The sequence below is a fragment of the Gossypium hirsutum genome, chromosome D02 (genome assembly GCF_007990345.1).
Source record: "Gossypium hirsutum isolate 1008001.06 chromosome D02, Gossypium_hirsutum_v2.1, whole genome shotgun sequence".
NCBI lineage: Eukaryota > Viridiplantae > Streptophyta > Magnoliopsida > Malvales > Malvaceae > Gossypium > Gossypium hirsutum.
In genome coordinates, this window is record NC_053438.1 from 45,798,606 (window position 1) to 45,821,126 (window position 22,521).

Sequence of the window (22,521 nt, forward strand, 5' to 3'; positions counted from 1 at the left end):
AGCAATTAAGGTAGTTTTCGTACGAGAATTCCAAGATGTATAAAGAAAAGAGTATGGAAAAATATAAGATTAGTACTTGAACTTGTCCACTTCTCCCAAATTGGTACCTATGGTTTTTTTCCTAGATTGGTACTCAAACTTTTTTCCGTCCACTGGTTTGGTACCTGAGCCTAACACCGTTTAAATTTTGCTGATGTGACAACACTAGCCAATTGCGCATTGCCATGTGTTGCAATTTGAGAACCTTATTTGACCTATTTTTTTCATTTGTTGACCGACCCCTTTAGTTTTTTTATTTTAAAATTTTTTCCTTTAAAGTTATATTTCATTAATTTTTCCATCATTTTTCACCATCTTCTTCAACATTTCTTTTTCTTTCGTTTTCTCTTTGAATCGTCTGCTCTGCCATTTCCTTTTCTTTTGTTTTTTCAACAGTTTTCAACATCTTGCATATTTATCTTTTTTCTAGCTTTGGTGTTCTCGTAAAATTTACCCTTCTTTTTTGTCTCATTTTTTCTTTCCTCTTTTTCGTTTTCCATCTCCTTTACGTCTGTACCATGTCTTCTTCTGCGAACAGAAAATCAAGTGCATAAAGAAGTGTTGTGTACTGCCATTGCGGTTTAGGGGAACCCATTTGCAATGTGAATACTCCAAAGAATAAAGGGAGATAATTCTTTGGATGTTCGAAGTTTAAATAGGTAAATTAGGCTTTAGGGTTTTGATCAGGCATTGCAATTTGCAGAGAATTGTTGTGTACTTTTGTTTTTTAATATTCTGTTTCTTTTTTGTAATATGTGTAATATTAAGACTGGGGGATATGATTTTTTCAATGAGTTGAAGGTGACAGTGAGGGGATGGACTCAATTGTAAAAGAAGAAGGATGCACAATCAACGGAATAATGCTAGAAAATAAGATGTTATTGAGGGAGAATTAAGACTTGAGAACGATGAGCTCAATATTGATGAAATGTGAATAATGAGATCGATGGTAAATCATTTGTAAGAGAAGATAAAATTGTACAAGGATAAAATGTCTAGAGACAACAAATTAATAGTTGCTTATAAGTTGTTAATTGTATCATGGATGATGTTTTTGGTTATCTTGCTTTTGGATGGTGAAATGTTGTTCATGTATTTACATTAGTTGTTAATAATGAATGAATTGAATGAAATGAAAATATTTTTTTTATTGTCCATAAATTGACATTCATAAATTGAACCATCCGTTACAAACAAAATTGAACCATCCATCAAAATACAAACATCAATAAAGTGTCCATCAAAATACAACCATCAATTAAACCCTCTATCATCGAAATACATCCAACAAAATAAAACCATCCATCGTATGGTAACAAAATAAGACCATCAAATTAAACATGGATTAACATCAACTATCTCCATGGCTTACGATTGTGCTTGGGTGGGTATTTGGACTTAGCCTTTTTCATGTTCCTACTTTCTTAAGTCCCACCAGCAGTTTCTTTGTCATTCCTTTTATTGGTGCACTTGGTTGGGGCTGCCACTATGGTTTCCCCTCTCATACTAGGCTACAATGCATAAAATACATAAATAAAAAACATGTCATCCAAATAAAATAAACAATTTAGAAGTTGGCTACTTACATTCAAAATTTGCATCCTTTTCCTCTCATCGGTGTATAACCCAATCCCTTACATAGCTTGTTTTCCCCTACTACAAAGTGTTGTAAGTATTTGCTGTGTTGAAGAGGTTGGCATGGTGAGAGGAGTTGGTTGTGTTGAAGGAGCTGGTGGTGATGATGTAGATGTTTCGAATGCAATAGTTTGAGAAGTAGCTGGTGAAGTAGGATTAGAAGGAGCTGATGGAGCAGGCTACTGCGGCTGGTGGAACAAGAGCTGCTGGAGGTGTACTATACAAATTAAACATGTTAGTAATTCTCAAATAAAACACGTTTTGAATTAAAATTATTATAAGTTAATAACTCTTACAGTAGTTGAATTTTGATAGCTTCACATACATACATACATACATACATACATACATACATACATACATACATACGTTAGATAATCAATAAGTCAATATTTAATTTTATTTCCCTTTACAAAGAAAAACCATTGAAGATAATATACAAAGAATATTAATGTAATCAATGAATATTTTATTAAATTAATTTATTTGAAAAATAAAAATATAGATAAATGAAAATACTACACTAAAAACACAAGATCCAACACCATCATCTTATCGAGCACTCTTAGCTATAGGTAGAGTGCTAAACATTTCATCAGCGGCCCTCGTTCCCTCAAGATCTCATCTAACATACCTCGATCATACTACAAAATGCACAAATACAAACAAGTTAATTAACACACCAGATAAAGCCAACTTAATATTCTGTTGACCACTCAAAGCTTAGTACTCAACCGTCATTAAAATTTCTCAGGGGATAACTCATTCAAACCCCTCGATGGATAATTCATTCAAATCCAGGCGGAGGAATATGCACTTTGAGATAAGAACCAACTATCTGCTCTCAACATGATTGATTTTTTCCAAACACCATCTCATTTTTGACCTAGGCATCGCACAAGTTTCAGTGCTCCCATAGTTATCTCTTGCGACGAAATTGAAACCATTAGATAATACTGATGAAAGACTAAGTTGGAGTCTCATTCTAAACTCGGAAAAAGGAAATATGATAGGAGGCATTTAGAGGATTAGGCTTAACTTGTTAAAAGCAGAGTCCTCAGATTCCATTCATTGCAAATATCAGCATCATATGCAGCACAAGGACAAATTTAGCCCTTGCATTTTTATATACACAGCAATTCTAGACGCATCTTTGACCACCCCCAGTCACCAACTCCCCCATTTAATTGTTTTGTTTTGGATAAGTAAGTGATGCAAAGCAAGCCAGCTATCCCAAAAGTCTGCCAATAGTTTCTAACAACGGTCATGCCAATCTTGTTCCAATTTTTTGTTATCTCCTCTGCTCTGTACCTATCTATCTCTAACCAATAATTAAATATCAAAGTTGTTACTCATAAAATTATCTCTTTCTTCGCATCATCATTAGCGTCATCTATGCATACATTCCAAATAAACTTGCTATTTTTGTAAACGATAAACATTATAATAAACAACATTCTACACGTTCAAATAGGGATTAATATGATATATTTAAGAATTTATGTTTAATTTTCAAGAAAAAACTTGATGAGATTTATTTATTTTATATGGCCATTTATATAGTCATTTTTTTTATAACTAGAGGAGGGAAATGGGATTGCTTTGAATCAAACCCAAACTGCCTACAACATAATACTCTTGCCATTAGATAATTATAGTAGAATTTATACTCTCCTTTAACCGGGTACCAAATAATAATACATTCCACATAAATTTAATTGCACTTGTTTTTGTTCTGTTGGTGAAGCCTTATTTCAGGCTAAAATAGAAAGCAAAAAACCCAGGGATTCGTACGAACAGAGTTAGGTTGAAGGAATGGGTTGTATTAAAAGTAAAACATGTAGCCATAATCATCTGATTTGTAAGACTGTTTATGGTTTTGATCATAATCAATCAATATTCATTTAATAAAAATAGAATTGGCTTTCATCATTTTTGTCTTTTTGCAAATTTCAAGCAAATTATATTACAAAATTAATCATTTAAAAATATCTAATCTATCAGCTAACAGTTTTTACACACACATTTCCTTTTTCTTGTGAATAGACCAATCCAAAATTTTGTCAAGGTGCAAACAGTTCAATGGAGATCTATTACTGAAATTGATACAGCATGGGATTCATATATACTTGCTGGTTTAAGAACCCATTCTCATTCACTTGAAGCTTCCCTGAATCAGTGTATTGGTAACGTATTTCTTGTAGCTGAAGTTTCTCAACATGGTCACCTGTGGTATTACTGGCTATGGTGTTAGGAAAATAGTCAAAGCTGGAATTGTATGTGTTTTCACCCAAAAGTTGGGAAATTGGACCCATGTAATCCAATTCCAGTAGTTGAGGAACCGAACTATTTGTCCTTGGGAATTTCAACATTTGTTGGGTTTCACTAGCATCATTGGAACACTGTGTCATGTGAATTGGGGTATTTGATTCTTCCACTTGTTGATCCAAACCTCTTCCCCCTGAGTTCTTCTTCTTGTAGATTCTGCAGAGGACCCAATCATCCAGCTGAAATTGTAAAACAAGCCCTGTTTCCACTCAGTTTACTTCTATCATCACAACAATACTTGGAAATATTATTAATGACCAAAAAGAAGACAAACTTACTCTCATGGATCCATTTTGCTTGGTGATTTGTTTACGTGAATCATTTAACCGATATTCATGCATAATCCAGTCAGTCTTGAGTCCCTTTGGTGGCTTGCCCTTGTAGAATACAAGAGCCTTCTTCACTCCAACATATTTGGAACCACTATAAATGGCTTTGTCCGTGCCCGTAGCCTTCCAATACCCTGACACCGTCGCCCTATTCGGTCGAACCCCATTCGGGTACTTCCTATCTCGAGGGCTAAAGAAGTACCATTCCTTTTCACCAAACTCTGCTTTATCTTCAACATCATATGCAAAAAAAGAAAAAAACAACAGTATAGTCAGTGCTCAGCAGCATAGCATAATAAAATAAGGGGAGATAAATTTATAAATAGACTAACCAGGCAATTGCCATGGATCAAATTTGTAGATATCAACTTCTGGGATAATTGAAACAGGGCATGGCTTTGATTTGGCCTGGTTTTTAAGGTAGAAGGTGATCAATTCTTCATCTGTAGGGTGGAATCTGAAACCTGGAGGAAGGTCAGAGCTGGTTTTTGTTTCCATTCTATTCAAAAATAAGAAAAAGGGTATTTGAAAAGAAAGATGGTTTAAGGGTGAAGAGGGGCATAGGAAAAGAAGGGTGTTTGAAATGTTTGCAAGGAGAGGGCTACGCCTTTTATGGTTGAAGTATTCTTGTCGTATTATTGTGCGGGAAAATGGAGTGTGATTGGGTGATGCCTTGACTTTGAAGGCATTTAAACATCGTAAGAAGATCAACTGCCACAACCGGTGAGAACGTGGACAACACGTGCCGCTCTATCTACACAATTCCTTCATTACACGCTCTTCTGCCTGCCTGCCTTCTTTCTACCTTACCCAATCAAATAACGAAAAGTCTATTCCTTTGGGATAATTATCCAATGAGACACTAACACTTTGTATATATCCAATAATTTATCACGTTTTTTATATAAACTAACGCAAACTTTAAAATGTTTATTTATTTATAATAGGATTAATTTAATTCGATTTTATATAAAAATAATTGGGGAATGAGTCATGCAAAGGTGGTATGGAAAGGAGTTAAAAGAGCGACACGTAGTAGTGGGAAAAGTGGCAGAGTAGGATAAGTATGGTATAATTTTTTTAAAGGAAAGAAAGGTAGACCAAGGGATGGGAACAAGTAAAATAAGGAGGAGATTGTGGTTCTTATCTTAGCCACCTCACTAAATGACCCCTTTTTTCGTGCTAATCCTTTACATATAAATATACTAATTATCAATTTCTATTCTATACGTTAGAATTTCAAAGATAGAACCACCACGTGGCAAGTTGACCTTCATTACACAGACTTTAGAATTTTGAGGTATATTCCTTGTAAATAAATGAGACATGGTTCAATTCCTAGCAAACCAGCACTCATGATATTTTTACTCACTAACAATGAAAGAGAAAAATGGAAGAATATGGGAAAAAATCTGACATTTTGTTTCATAGCAAGAAGGAGAAGGTACCGCAAGTATTACAACATTTTCTAAAATCCCCGACTCATTCCTTATTTGGCAATACGAATATCCCATTTTATATCATTTCTCAAAATAGCAGGGAGGGTTGGATCCTCCAAGCACTGTGGTTGGAACATGCTACTTTGGGGATTAGGCCCTCCTCCCTTTTTTTTTATTATTTTAACACACACCCAACCAACTCAACTAAATTATTCAAAATTATTCTTTGAAAACCATACGACCAAGTGTGTCACCTACCTATCCCCTTATCTTCAGTAACTAGGAATTTTAGATTGGAGGTCAAAACTTTTAAACAAATACATTTTTTTTATAAATTAATGCATAATTTTAAATATTTTCCCATCCATGTTAAACATTTAGAACAAATTTATTTAAGCTTTAAACATATAAAAATTTTCATGATGTCAACATATCACTTGTAATTTTCTTTCACATAAATAAACACCATTTAAGTACTTTTTGGTGTCATGAGAATGCAACATACCAATTTTTCAAACACAAAATTTACAATAATTACAATAGCAACAACGCATTCTAAATAAAAAAATACTAAATTTCTAATCAATCCTAATTTCTTTATGCTCCATTCGAGAACTTGGATTTGGATTTTAATTATTATATAAATAGTAAGAATAAAATGCATATGTTATGGTCAAATTAGTTGAAAATTAATCCAATATATATTAGAAAAATGTAAAAACATGAATTTGTCACATCTAAAAATATTTTAAGGATTTCAAATTCATTAATAAATAGACTTCTAGCACTACACCAAAACAGGTTTTTAGCGGCGTTTATTTAGGCCTTTAGCGGCGCTTTTTAGCACCACTAAAGGTATTTGCGACGCTTCCACAAGCGCCGCAAAAAATGCCGCTATCGACAACGTCGCTAACGTTTGCAGCGTTTACAGAAATAAACGCCGCTAAAGGTCATGTTCTTTAGCGGCGCTTCAAAAAAAACGCCGCTAAAGGTCATGTTCTTTAACGACGCTTCAAAAAAAATCCCGTTAAAGGTCATGTTCTTTAGCGGCACTTTCTCAGAAACGCCGCTAAAGGTAATGTTCTTTTAGCGGCGCATTTTCCACAAACGCCGCTACAAGTAATGTTCTTTAACGGTGTTTTTTTCCACAAACGCCGCTATGGTCATGCTCTTTAGCTTTTAGCGCCGCTTTTATAAAAACGCCAATAATTTTGGGATTTTTGTAAAATAAAATTTTTTATTTTTTCAGCCATCCTGTAACAACAAATCAAAAGCAACCAAATATAAACCAGCCAAAAGCAATAAATTTATATAATATTTCAAATTAAACGAATAAAATAATATTAATATCAATAAATAAAATAGAATTCATATGATTTTTACAAAAATGTTAAAAGTTAAAATGATAAAAGTATTTATACAATACACTATGACGGCGGAAGTTGCGATTGCTGAAACATCTTCATCATATTCTTAAGCTGTTGTTGGAGTTCGTCGTACTTTCTGCTCTGCTCTGCTTCTCTCGATGCCGCATCTGTTTTAAGTTGTAGCTGGAGTTCTTCATATTTCTTTTGAACCTCTGCTTCTCTCGCTGCAGCCTCTGCTTCCCTCGCTGTCACCTCTGCTTTAAGTTGTAGCTGGAGTTCTTCATATTTCCTTTGAACCTCAACTGTGTTCGCTTGCATCTGAGCCATCTGGTCTTTTAACCTCTGAACTTTAGCTTGAGCCTGACTCCCCGAAGGCATGTATTGCTGCGAGCTGGATCCAAAATATTGGGTTGGGCTAACAAAAGATCCTTGAAATTGAACCCGACCATACCTTTCAGGACCCAAAACTTCAGTAATAATCCGGTTATCAATGTTAGGAACACAATATATATTAAAAAAACAAATGCAACATAACAATAATCGCATTACAAGTAATGAATTAAACCATTAGAAAATAAACACTATAAATAACTAAAACAAGTCAAATCGTATTAAGTAAACGTACCATAATTTCACCAGCTTCAGGAGTCATAGGAGATCCATCTTTCTTCCTATGTGTAATTTCAAAAAGTTGAAGGTGTCCAACTTTTTGACTGGACGACAGTTCCTATAATATAGTAGTAAAAATATTATTTAATGGAAAGTTATACATATTTGACAGTATTAAAAAATTTAAAATACCTCCGCCTCAGCTGCACATGCAAAACTTTTCGACCCGGCTGTGTGAGTAAATTTTTGTTTCTGCCTGTTGCTTTTTCCAACTCGTTCACGATCCTACATTATGAAATTTTTAGTACGTAAATAGTAAATACTATAAACCAAAATAATTACAAGAGTTTGGAAGTACGTCATACCTCGCCTTTCTTCGAATGCCAAAATCTAACCGCATCTTCCCATTGGTACCTCAGCATACCCGGGGGGACATTTTGCAATTTCTCATCGAGGGTTGTTATTGTCTTATAATAATATTTCTTCAAAGTACTTTTATGGTCTCTCCATCTTTTTCCCAATGCCTTCTTTACATAAGTATCCGAGACCTCTAAAGCAAACCTCACCTACAAAAAACACAAGTTAAGAAAGTAAATATAAATGAAACTAATTCCCAAGTATTATAGATGACATTAACATTTTGTTACCTTAATATTATCGAGGGCTTGGTTTTTGTTATTATCAGGCATTTGATGCCATGACTCGTAGTTGATAGGCAACATATTTGCATTTCGTGCTAAAATACCCATGTATCCTGCTAAAAGTCAAGCTTCTGATCCAATAGGCTGACCAAAACTATTTTTGCATACTTTGACATGCTCGACTGGATCTAACTCGTATAAATCTCTAAGTAGCGTACGTCCTCGACCTCTGCGAGTCCCACCATTTTCAGCTGAAAAATGGTATATTATAATATAAGAATTTGAAAAATAAATCAATTATAAGTCAACACGCATGTAAATTAAATGTAAAATTACTTTCAACTTCTGTAGGATCCTCAGGTGTAATCGGAACATTCGAAGATCCAATTACTATCTGTTGTTCACTATTTGTTTCTGCCGAGTTTGGATCATTTTGAACAATGCTTAGAACTCGCATTTTTCTTCTAGGCATTTTATCTGCAATACACATAAAATAGTTGAAAACTTAATAACTAATTACAACAATAACAGCACATATAAAATAGCTGAAATATATAATAAGACCAAGATTTAAATTATGATATTACATATACTTAAACAATCGTAAAATCTTACTACATCATTATTCGTAAATATCTTCATCCGTATCCTGACGAACCCATTGAAATTGTGTACTAGTACTAGGGATATTATCGTTTAAGTTTTGTTCTGGAAAGGGCAAAGTTTCTGATCTGTCGTCGATGTTATCTTTACTTCCACTGCCCATGTCAAACAAGTCTCTAGGGATGTTACGGAGTACAACGTACCAACCCTCATCAGTTGGTATTAGGGGAAAATACCGTAAAATCTTGACTGGCTTCTTCATTGATTGTGCATCATTTTCATTGTCGTTCCCATCTTCTGGGTTTCTATTTATCCAACGGGATTGGCCGCATACATGACAACACTGTTGGTTTTTACGATTGCCCCAATACAACATGCAGTCATTTGGGTAACTATGGATTTTGTTGTACCCAAGGCCTAAATCTTTTATCATTTTCTTCATATCTTTGCATGACTGAGGGATTTTTGCAAACGAAAACATTTCTCTTAAAAACTCTAACAGCATTTTCAACGAGTTTCCGGTCCACCCTCCCAAACATTTTAACTGAAAAAGACGAACACAGGAGGACATTTTTGAAAATTTTGATCCCTCATACAGTTATTCATTCATGTCATTAAGTAGCGCGTAGAACTTTGCCGCTTCTCCATTCGGCTCTTCATAAGGTACACTACTTCCCGGTTCGGTAAAAGCAATTCCACCAATATTACAATCATCAGATGCCACAAAATCTGCTGGGAACGACTGCACACCATGATTGTGCATATTAAATACATCCCGCAACATACCTTCCATGTCATCCCCTCTATCAGACTGATGGTAAGCAATACCAGGATAAGATACATCCATCGTTGAAGAGGAAGTACTAGGCGGTCATTCTCCATGAAATAACCATTGTTTATAACCTCGAACAAACCCATCAACAATTAGATGCTCGTATACAACTTCACGATAATGCCAGTTTATGTTGACACACTTCTTACACGGGCAAAGAATCATGTTCTCTTGGCTTGCATATTGAAATGCAAAATTTACAAAAGCCTGTACTCCATTTCGATAACCGTTGCTTACCCTTGACAAATTCATCCAAGACCAGTCTATTTTATTAATTCTTGAGGTCTGATGTTGACAATAAATTGCACGGGTTTAGGATTTAGGAATAAGTATAATTAAGCTATGTAAGTTATGTAAGTTAAGATATAATTAATATTTATGTATGTAAATTATGTAAGTTATTATGTAAGTTATGTAAGTTACTATGTAGGTTATGTTCATTATGTAAGTTGTGATATGATTAATATTTATGTATGTAAATTATGATATGATTGATAAATTTAAGATATATAAGCTATGTATTATGTAAGTTTATGTATGTAGGAATAAGTATAATGTAAGCTATGTAAGTTATGTAAGTTATGTAAGTTAAGATATAATATATATCCCGGTAAGTTATAAGTGTAATTAAGATATAATATACATCCCGGTAAGTTATGTAGGTTATGTATTATATGTAAGTTATGTAGGTTATTAATAAGTTATGTATTATATGTATTATATGTAAGTTATGTAGGTTATGTATTATATGTAGGTTATGTAGGTTATTATATTTTTAAATTTTAAAAATATATATATTAATAAGTTATGTAAACACAATTGCTAATTCATTGACATCGCCCCAATTAATCGATCAATTTATTGTATGTAAATGATTATTAAACATTAACATTCAATCAGTTAATCGCATCTAACGTCAATAGTTTATTAATTTAGAAGTAAAATTGATAACTCATTTACATACTTTGCCAAAATCGATAAATTTTTCACATTAAACCGAATAAACTAATCGCCCATAATTTATTAAAATACTCAAACACATAAAGTGCTTTAAGAATTGGCATAATCCAAAATTTAGTAAACTGTGAAGATTGTTTTTGTTTGGGTAAACAGTACGTGGAGAGCTGCAAAGTTACATGCAGAAATTATAAGTAAACAGATACCCATAGGTTCAAAACCAAAAAGCTTAATTAAAACTCCCTTTTAAAACTGAAAAATAATAAGTAAACTATTAAGCTAAAATATATCCAAATTAGAAATTTAAACATTTGGATGTGTTTTTGTAAGAAAACTATGTAGGGAAACATAGGAATAAATACCTCAAATTTCCTCAATTTCGAAGCAAACTTCTGCAAAAAATAACAAAACACAACTAACTTAGTACCAAAAAAATAAGAAAAAATACAACAGAAGTAAATAGAAGATTATTTAACTAAATTTAGATTCAAATCAATGTATCAATTTTAATTATCACAACAATCAACTTAATATGAATTGATAAAGTAACAATCAACTTAATATAAATTAAATCAAAATCTTAAATTAAACAAATATGGTAAAGTAACAAGGCATTGCCAATTAATCTGTGTGTAAAACAAGCACAAGAAAGAAAATAATTGGTACACAAGAAGCATAGTTACAGGTCAGTTATGATCCAATTATCAAACGCATAAGAAAACGGTTGAATCAAAAATGGTGTTTTCCAGATAAATAAGTTATACAAAAAATTGTTACAAATGAAGAAAAACTCCAGCAACAAGGAAAAGAACTTAAAAAATGTATACACAACATATACATAATTTGTATATTTAATATGAATTGATTTAAATGTTACGAAATTTTTATTGTAATTTTTCAAACCCAAATTTCTAGACTCTCCTAAACTAAGCTCAATGTGGAAATACCTTTGATTAATTATTATATAAGCATATTAATAGAACTCGAATTTCATTTGAAGCCATTAAATATTCCAGAGAAAAAGGAATTTTATAGAGGTTTAAAATTTAACATACAAAGATTTGTTGAAACCTAACCAAATCATGCGGGAGAATTCACATTTTCTTCTAATTTAAACCTAAAAAAAAGTATGTTAACTGCCTAAAGGTTTCAGTAATGGATGCTTCAAGAATATATAAAGAAAATGAATACAGTAAATACTCCATTTCCCCTAAAATAGATGCTCGAAAAACTCCAGCAGCAAGGAAATTAAAGAAATTAAATTGGATGCTTGCAGAATATATACTGCAAATAGCAACTCCCAAGATAAAATTCTTTTAACTCAGGCTTTCTATCCATATATAACCATTGAAAGAATTCACACAATAGATTTCATGGTAAATACCAGCGAAATAAACAAATAATTCACACGATAGATACATATATAATCGAAACCCTAAAAACGCAATATTTCTTCCCCCAACCGAAATAAATCAGCAATGCAGGATATCTCTCTACGACTGAAGAACTTCATAAAACCAAACAAACATACATAACCTGAACCCTAAAGACACAAAAACAGTAAGCATCTGCAACTGGTTAAACCTTACCCAAAAAACTGAATCTCCTCGACGCTGTCTTCTTGTAAATGTTGTGAAGCCTCCGAATGAAATGATCCGGGTAAGGAAACCGATGAAATGATGAATCGAATGAACAATACCAATGTAGGTTCGATTATCTTGAATGACTGGAATTAGGGATTTGGAAAAATAGTTGAAGGGGATTTAGGGATTTCGATCCAATGGGAAGAATTTTTCTGGAATTAGGGGCTGGGTGCGGGAAAGGAAGGGGGAAACTAAGCTAAGCAAAACGACATTGTCTTAGTTAATAATTTTTAAGTCCCTAAAATGAAACGGGGACGTTTAGCGGAATTTTTAATACACTATTGCGGCAATTTTAGCCAAAACGCCGTTAAAGATAATATTTTGCGGCGATTCTGAGAAAAACACCACTACAAATTTAAAATCAATTAAGCAAACGACGCTGTTTTTGTTCAATTTTTGATAACTTTTACGGCGTTTTGGATAAAAATGCCACCAACAACCAATTTCCTCTAACCAAATGGCTCCGTTTTCTGTAATTTCTAGTACATTGTTGCGGTGTTTCTTATGCAAACGCCACTATTCTTAAAAATTTTCAATTATTTAATAATTTTATAAAATTTACATTTGATACATTAATATGCCATTATTTTTAATTGTTAAATTTTTAAAAATTGAAATAATGTTCAATTTTAAATTTGAATTATGATGGAAGGCATTTTATGTGTTATTAAAAATTAATTTAATTTCAGTATCTTAAAATTTAAATAATTCTATTAAAATTTAATACTTAAAAATTCATTATCTAAATCCTATAAACCATTATAACCCTTATATCCTAAAAACCATATACAGTAGACCTACGACCCTAGATCACATACCCTAAAAATTAAACCGTATACCCACAAACCCTAGACAATAACCCATAAAATCCTAAAACCTAAACCCTAAGCCCTAAACTACGTGGCCTTATTCACTAAACTCTAAATCCAAAACCTATAAATCATAAACCCCTAACTCCTAACTCGTAACCTGTAACCCCTAACACGCCTAAACCCTAACCCCAACCCTTAAACCATAAACCACAAATTAACCATAATGCCTAAACCCTTAACCCATATCCCCTAGACATATTGAATCATAAAACATTAACTATAAACCCCTAAACCCTTAACCTTTAACCCCAACCCTTAACCCTTCACCCTTAAACCCAAAACACCAACCCTTAAACCAAAATCCATAAACCCCTAATGTGATAGCCCAAAATTGACCCTAGTCGGGAAGTGGTTTCGGGACCGCTAAACCGAGTCAACGAAATGTTTGAATGTGATATTTATTGTGTAGAATATGTAATTATGAATGTGTGAAAATTTCAAGCTTCGATTTAGTCGATTGCATGTGAATTTAGTCAATAGGACTTATGTGAGAAAATTTTGAAATGTGATAGGTCAAAGCATAAGGGCCTATTAGTGCATGTTGAAAAAGGGGGGACTTGCATGTCAATTTCCCCCCTATTAGTAATGGCCGGCCATGACAAGCATGGTAGACCAAGTGTGATGGGCAAGACATGTCATAGACATGTTGGGTTGGTGCATCATGGGTGGAAAAAAATAAAATAATGAGCATGGAAATTAAATAATGAAAGGAATATGATGAAAACAAAAAAAAGTGTATGGTTGTTTCTCCCCCCCCCATTTTGCCGAAACTAGAAAGAAAAACAAAAAAAAAAGTGCTCATCCTTTGGTTCATCCTTGGCCAAAAATTTTAAGGAGGAAGGAAGAAGAAAGGTTGAAGAGGTTCGGCCATGCATGTAGCTAGGCTAAGGTATGTTTGATGATGTTCCATGAGATGCATGCATGTTTTAGTTGTTAGCTTGAGTTCTACCTAGCCCATGGTCTAAATCTTGCTATGTGATAGAAATGACACTCGGCCATGGATGCATCATTCTTGGTTGATGTTTGATGTTGTGGTGATGAGCCATGAAGATGAGTTAAGATTCGGCCTAGGTGGATTTAGTGTTAATGCCATTGCATGCTAAATATGAAGCTTGTTAATGATGCATGTGATGGTGGATTGATGATTCTTGAATCTCCTTTTTAGCATTTTTGAGTGAGCACATATGTGCATTGGTTGCTAGATGGGGAAGAATCGGCTAGCAAGTTGTGTGCTAAGGCCGAATATAACTTTTGTATGTTAATGAGCAATGCATGCGTTAAATTGATGGAAAGGGAGAGGATGCTTTACTAGTGTATATATGTGTGTATTAGCCAAGTTTTGAACTTGAAACAAGATGATATTTATAATCAATACAAGTAACCATACTTGTAGGAAGTATTAAGCATATAATCGGCCCCAACATAGACATGCATATTCGGCCATAGGAAGAAGATTTGGTGTTGCATGTATTCGGTTGGAGGCAAGCATATTGATGCTTTTGTCTTGGCTTAGAAAATTCGGCCAAGGGGGAAAATTAGCTAAAATGTTGAGTTTGATTCATGATTCCGTACATATGTGACTTTAATGTCTAATGTATAAATATGGGCTAAGTGCCTTGTGTTCCTCTTTTCGATGCTCAAATGATTAAATCAATTTATTTGTTTAATTAAGCTCAAGAGCAAAGGGGAACTAAATCCGATAAAGGGAAGGAAAAAGTGGTCGAATAGCCATCGGAATCGTTCGACAACATCCGAGGTAAGTTCTTGAGTAAGAGAGCTTAAATTAAGATTTGATTAGATCATGTTTTAAGCAAATCAAAATCATGCTCTTTGTGTGTGGCTATTGAGCCGAAATTACAAGAATGATAAGTGTCTTGTGTTTGAGTTTTGCTAACGAAAATGAAATACGAATGTGCCATGATTTATTGTTAAATGTGCATGGTTATTTGAATGATGTCCGGGCTAAGTCCTGAAGGCTTTGTGCTAAGTGACCATATCTGGACTAAGATCCGAAGGCATTTTTGCGAGATACTAATTCCGGGCTAAGCTCGAAGGCATTTGTGCGAGTTACTAAATCCGGGTTAAGTCCCGAAGGCATTTGTGCGAGTTACTATAACCGGGCTATGTCCCGAAGGCATTTGAACGAGGAGCTATATCCGGTTAAATTTCGAAGGTACGTGATTTGGGAATGAATGATCTTGCTGTAAAAATTTCAGTTAATACTCTAGAAACATCCGAACATTGAGGTATGTTTCGTATATGCTTGAATTTAGTTGAGCCCTTACAAATAAGTATTCGCTCAGTTGATAAACGAGCTACCGGCCTTTGGCTAAGTTGATCTTTTGTGTATGTACATAAGGGTTGGTAATGTGAAGCAAGTATGATATCGAAAATTTGTGCATATGAAATTATCCGTTTAGCTATATGAATGCTATACTTTTGTTGTGCTGGAATTCATTGCTCAAAACTTACTAAGCATAAATTGCTTACTCCGTTTCATTGCTCCTCTGTTTTATAGATTTAGTTCTCCAGCTATCGGACTCGGGATCTTGAAGTCAAAGTCGCCCACACTATCAAAGCCCCCCTTTTGGTACAATTTTGGTTGAACTTCGAAATGGCATGTATAGGACTACCCGTTTGTTGTGGGTCGTGGACCCTTTGGACTTGTATAATTTTGGATAGCCATGCGAAAATGGCTTATATGTGTTTGAGTATAATGTTATAATCATTTGGTGTGGATATGCTTGACAAGGATTGGCCATGGGAATGGTTAATCACTATCATAAATTGTGCTATTTATGCAAAAAGGGCTAGTTGAATCTTGGAAACCTTGAAATAGGTAAAGTCTACCTTAAAGGCAGATGCTGACAGCAGCAGTGATGTAGATTTGGAAAATCACTAAAACTAGTAGGAATGGAATTAAATAGTGAATAAATTATGTAAACGAACTTGATGAATCTATTTTCATAGGAAAGTAACGAAACAATCATACGGACAGTATGTTAAGAGATATTAAGGTTCTCGTGAGACAGGGCCAGAACGGTTTCTGGATTTCATGTTCCGAATTTGGAAATTCATTACAAATTAACCAGAGACAATTAGGAGTCAAGCCAGATATTTATAGATTCCTATTTGAGTCTAGTTTCTATAAAAACAAATGGCATCAGTATTGAAGCCCTGTACAGGGAGATATCCAAGTCGTAATGCGCAAAGGTCAGTGTAGTCGATCCCTGTAACATGGGAGACTTTGACTAATAAACTGTACTAATTGGCCCAACCAAAAATTCTAGAAAAAAATATGTAGATGGACATATGAGTCTAGTTTCAGGGAAAATTTACGGAACTGGATTCTGAGTTTCTGAACTCAAGATATGATTTTTAAGGTGACAGTGACGCAGTTAGCCAACTGCCTGGAAATTTTTAAAATGGATTGTGCAAAGAAGTGAGATAAGTCTGCAAACCCCCTCGTGTCCGACTCCGGCGACGGACTCAGGTACGGGGTGTTACATTTGATTGGTATCAGAGCTACGGTTTAGTCGATTCTAGGACTACCGTAATGTGTTGGGTCTAGCTATACATGCCATTTTATGTGATTACTTGATAGTGTGGTGATTTCTGACAATTGTAAATGTGTTTATTTATAGTGATGGATCCCGATCCCGACCGAGAGGTAGCTGATGATCTTAAGAGTGTAGCGCCTGCTCCCGCACAAGGGACAGCGCCGGCGGACTCTCAACCTAATGCTAGTAACCCGAATGATGAAGCTAGACAAGCTTTTTATAGCGTGATGAATGATTGGTTCAACCAATACATTCAAACTAATACGGCTATTCCACAACCTCCATTCCCGACTAATACCACCCTGCGCCTACAATACCTCCGGTAACTGACCAAATAAGGTCAAATAAGCCCCAGTTGACAGAATTTGAAAACATGGGGCTACTGAATTTAAAGCTACGGATAGCGACGATGCCGAGCAAGCTGAATTTTGGTTGGACAACACTATCCGGGTACTCGATGAGCTATCTTGTACACCCGATGAATGCCTAAAGTGTACTATCTCCTTGCTACGTGATTCTGCCTACTATTGGTGGAGTACTCTGACTTCTGTTGTGCCCCGAGAGCAAGTAACTTGGGAGTTTTTCCAAACTGAGTTTCGGAAAAAGTATATCAGTCAGAGATTTGTTGATCAAAAACGGAAGGAATTTCTTGAGCTTAAGCAAGGTTCTATGTCAGTTACTGATTACGAGCGAAAATTTGTTAGACTTAGTAGATACGCTCGGGAATGTGTTTCGTCCGAGGCTATCATGTGTAAACGCTTCGAGGATGGGCTGAATGAAGATATAAAAATGTTCGTTGGCATTCTTGAAATACGAGAGTTCGTAGTACTTGTCGAGCGAGCTTGTAAAGCCGAAGAGCTTAGAAAAGGAAAACAAAAAGTTGATGAGGGAACTGGAGAGTTTCGTAAAAGATCTTCGGGAAAGTCTCTTCAACAGGCATCGAAGAAATTTCGAGATGATGTGGGCTGGTCGAGAGGCACTTCGGGCCTTTTTAGACGAGATCGTGATCGACCCCCTGTGGGTACACGAGGCACTTCGGTCGCCAGTGTTGGGAATGAACGTCGAGACAGAACGAAATGTCGATATTGCGGTAAATGGCATTCGGGGAGTTGTAGATTCCCTGACCGCTCCTGTTACAAGTGTGGATCAGTTGACCACTTCATTAAAGATTGCCCGAGGTTGTCTGAACAGAATGTAAATCAGAGTGGGAAACCGGGTGCTACCACTGCTCGAGGTAGACCATCTGGAAATACGGGCAATTCTGGTGGTGGTCAGAGAGGATCTAGAGATGCTACGACCAGATCCGAGGCTCGTGCGCCTACTAGAGCTTATGCTATACGTGCCCGCGAGGATGCTTCTTCGCCTGATGTTATTACCGGTACTTTTACTCTCTTTGATACTAATGTAATTGCTTTGATTGACCCCGGTTCTACTCATTCTTACATATGTGAAACCTTAGCGTCCAGTAAGACTTTACCTATTGAGTCTACTGAGTTCGTAATTCGGGTGTCAAATCCCTCGGGTCGTTACGTGCTTGTCGACAAAGTGTGTAAGGAATGTCCCCTAGTAATTCGAGGTTCCTGTTTTCCGGCGGACTTGATGCTTTTGCCATTTGATGAATTTGATGTTATTCTTGGTTTGGATTGGCTGACCGCGCATGATGCAGTTGTGAACTGCAAAAGCAAGACTATTGATTTGAGGTGTGCAAATAACGAAGTAATCTGAGTTGAGTCTACGGACTTGGATGGGTTGCCAGCTGTAATATCCTCAATGTTGGCCCAGAAATATGTAAGAAAAGGGTGCGAAGCATACCTTGCGTATGTACTTGATGACAAAGAATTAGAAAAGAAACCCGAATCTGTGCCGGTGGTTTGTGAATACCCGGATGTTTTTCCTGAAGAATTACCGGGTTTACCACCTGTTCGGGAGATAAAGTTTGGTATTGAGCTTGTACCTGGGACTACGCCGATTTTGATGGCTCCGTATCGTATGGCTCCAACCGAGTTAAAAGAGTTGAAAGCTCAGTTGCAAGAATTGACGGATAGAGGTTTTGCTCGACCAAGTTTCTCACCTTGGGGTGCACCAGTATTGTTCGTGAAAAAGAAGGACGGAACCATGAGGTTGTGCATTGACTATCGTCAACTGAATAAAGTGACGATAAAGAACAAATATCCGTTACCGCGTATCGATGATTTGTTCGACCAACTGAAGGGAGCCTCAGTGTTCTCAAAAATAGATTTGAGATCGGGCTATTATCAGTTGCGAATTCGAGAATCGGACATACCCAAAACTGCCTTCAGGACGAGATATGGTCACTACGAGTTCTTAGTGATGCCGTTTGGGCTCACTAATGCCCCTGCGGTATTTATGGATTTGATGAATCGGATCTTCAGACCATATTTGGATCGGTTCGTAGTTGTGTTCATTGATGACATCTTGGTCTATTCAAGAGATGAGACCGAACATGCTGAGCATCTGAGGCTAGTGTTGCAAATTTTGCGGGATAAGCAGTTATATGCTAAGTTCAGTAAGTGTGAGTTCTGGTTAAGAGAGGTTAGCTTCTTGGGTCATGTGGTATCCGCATCGGGTATTCGAGTTGACCCGAACAAAATTTCAGCCATACTTAACTGGAAGCCTCCAAGAAATATTACCGAAGTTCGGAGCTTCCTGGGGCTCACCGGTTATTACTGACGATTTGTCAAAGGTTTCTCGATGATAGCCACACCAATGACGAAGCTACTTCAAAAGGATGTTAAGTTCGAATGGACGGAGAAATGTCAGAAAAGTTTCGATCAACTAAAAACTTATTTGACTGAAGCTCCAATTTTAGTACAACCCGAATCAGGCAAAGAGTTTGTCATTTATAGTGACGCATCCCTACTTGGGTTGGGTTGCATATTGATGCAAGAAGGTCGAGTGGTGGCCTATGCGTCGAGACAATTAAAGCCACATGAGAAAAATTATCCGACCCATGATCTTGAACTAGCTGCCATCGTATTTACTTTAAAAATATGGCGACATTACTTATTTGGTGAAAAGTGCCATGTATTTTCGGATCACAAAAGTCTCAAATATTTGATGACTCAAAGAGACTTAAATCTGCGACAAAGACGTTGGCTTGAGTTGTTGAAAGATTACGAGCTTGTCATTGATTACCACCCGGGAAAGGCTAATGTGGTTGCGGACGCCTTAAGCCGGAAATCATTGTTTGCTTTACGAGCGATGAATGTGCACTTGTCTGTTCTACCCGACAATGTGTTAGTAGCTGAATTGTATGTTTCTCAAATTGTGAGATTACACGGGGTACCTATTTCTATCGTGTCGGATAGAGATCCGAGATTCACCTCACGATTTTGGAAGAAATTGCAAGAAGCTTTGGGTACCAAGCTGCATTTTAGCACTGTTTTTCATCCCTAAACCGATAGTCAATCTGAGCGGATAATTCAGATACTTGAGGATATGTTGAGATGTTGCATCCTCGAGTTCAGTAGTTCATGGGAACGGTATTTACCTTTGATTGAATTCGCTTACAACAATAGTTTTCAATCAAGTATTAAGATGGCACCTTACGAGGCTTTGTACGGTCGTAAATGCCGTATACCATTGTTTTGGATCGAGCTCGGTGAAAGTAAAATTTTCGGAGTTGATTTGATTAAGGATGCCGAACAGAAAGTAAAGGTAATCCGTGAAAGTCTGAAAGCAGCCACAGATCGTCAAAAATCGTATGCGGATTTGAAACGAAAGGACATTGAATATCAGGTGGGAGATAAAGTGTTTCTTAAAGTTTCGCCTTGGAAGAAGGTACTCAGATTTGGCCGTAAGGGCAAGTTGAGCCCGAGATTCATTGGGCCGTACGAAATCTCCGAACGAGTTGGTCCGGTTGCGTATAGATTGATTTTGCCCCTTGAACTTGAAAAGATTCACGATGTCTTTCATGTTTCGATGCTTCGACGTTATAGATCCGATCCGTCACATGTGATTAATCCCTCAGAAGTTGAAATTCAATTTGACTTGAGTTATGAAGAAGAACCGATTCGTATCCTAGCTCGTGAAGTGAAAGAGTTGCGAAACAGAAGGGTTCCGTTAGTTAAGGTGTTATGGCTCAAACACGGGATCGAGGAAGCTACTTGGGAAACCGAGAGCTCGATGAAAGAACGATACCCAAACCTATTTACCGGTAAGATTTTCGGGGACGAAAATTTCTTAAGTGGGGGAGAGTTGTGACAGCTCAAAATTGACCCTAGTCGGGAAGTGGTTTCGGGACCGCTAAACCGAGTCGCCGAAATGTTTGAATGTGATATTTATTGTGTAGAATATGTAATTATGAATGTGTGAAAATTTCAAGCTTCGATTTAGTCGATTGCATGTGAATTTAGTCAATAGGACTTATGTGAGAAAATTTTGAAATGTGATAGGTCAAAGCATAAGGGCCTATTAGTGCATGTTGAAAAAGGGGGGACTTGCATGTCAATTTCCCCCCTATTAGTAGTGGCCGGCCATGACAAGCATGGTAGACCAAGTGTGATGGGCAAGACATGTCATAGACATGTTGGGTTGGTGCATCATGGGTGGAAAAAAATAAAATAATGAGCATGGAAATTAAATAATGAAAGGGAATATGATGAAAACAAAAAAAGTGTATGGTTGTTTCTCCCCCCCCCATTTTGCCGAAACTAGAAAGAAAAACAAAAAAAAAGTGCTCATCCTTTGGTTCATCCTTGGCCAAAAATTTTAAGGAGGAAGGAAGAAGAAAGGTTGAAGAGGTTCGGCCATGCATGTAGCTAGGCTAAGGTATGTTTGATGATGTTCCATGAGATGCATGCATGTTTTAGTTGTTAGCTTGAGTTCTACCTAGCCCATGGTCTAAATCTTGCTATGTGATGGAAATGACACTCGGCCATGGATGCATCATTCTTGGTTGATGTTTGATGTTGTGGTGATGAGGCATGAAGATGAGTTAAGATTCGGCCTAGGTGGATTTAGTGTTAATGCCATTGCATGCTAAATATGAAGCTTGTTAATGATGCATGTGATGGTGGATTGATGATTCTTGAATCTCCTTTTTAGCATTTTTGAGTGAGCACATATGTGCATTGGTTGCTAGATGGGGAAGAATCGGCTAGCAAGTTGTGTGCTAAGGCCGAATATAACTTTTGTATGTTAATGAGCAATGCATGCGTTAAATTGATGGAAAGGGAGAGGATGCTTTACTAGTGTATATATGTGTGTATTAGCCAAGTTTTGAACTTGAAACAAGATGATATTTATAATCAATACAAGTAACCATACTTGTAGGAAGTATTAAGCATATAATCGGCCCCAACATAGACATGCATATTCGGCCATAGGAAGAAGATTTGGTGTTGCATGTATTCGGTTGGAGGCAAGCATATTGATGCTTTTGTCTTGGCTTAGAAAATTCGGCCAAGGGGGAAAATTAGCTAAAATGTTGAGTTTGATTCATGATTCCGTACATATGTGACTTTAATGTCTAATGTATAAATATGGGCTAAGTGCCTTGTGTTCCTCTTTTCGATGCTCAAATGATTAAATCAATTTATTTGTTTAATTAAGCTCAAGAGCAAAGGGGAACTAAATCCGATAAAGGGAAGGAAAAAGTGGTCGAATAGCCATCGGAATCGTTCGACAACATCCGAGGTAAGTTCT

The 22,521-nt window shown here is 36.1% G+C and overlaps 1 protein-coding gene across 1 annotated transcript; it reads right to left on the minus strand.

The window, feature by feature from the left end:
• Window positions 1-3,577: 3,577 nt before the first annotated feature.
• Window positions 3,578-4,933, minus strand: LOC107910104 (NAC domain-containing protein 2). Its single transcript, XM_016837863.2, has 3 exons — window positions 4,664-4,933; window positions 4,281-4,561; window positions 3,578-4,181 (listed from the first exon to the last, which is right to left on the minus strand). Exons 1-3 carry the CDS (start codon window positions 4,827-4,829, stop codon window positions 3,768-3,770), a joined length of 861 nt encoding a protein of 286 aa, XP_016693352.1. The 5' UTR covers window positions 4,830-4,933; the 3' UTR covers window positions 3,578-3,767.
• Between the last annotated feature and the right edge of the window lie 17,588 nt (window positions 4,934-22,521).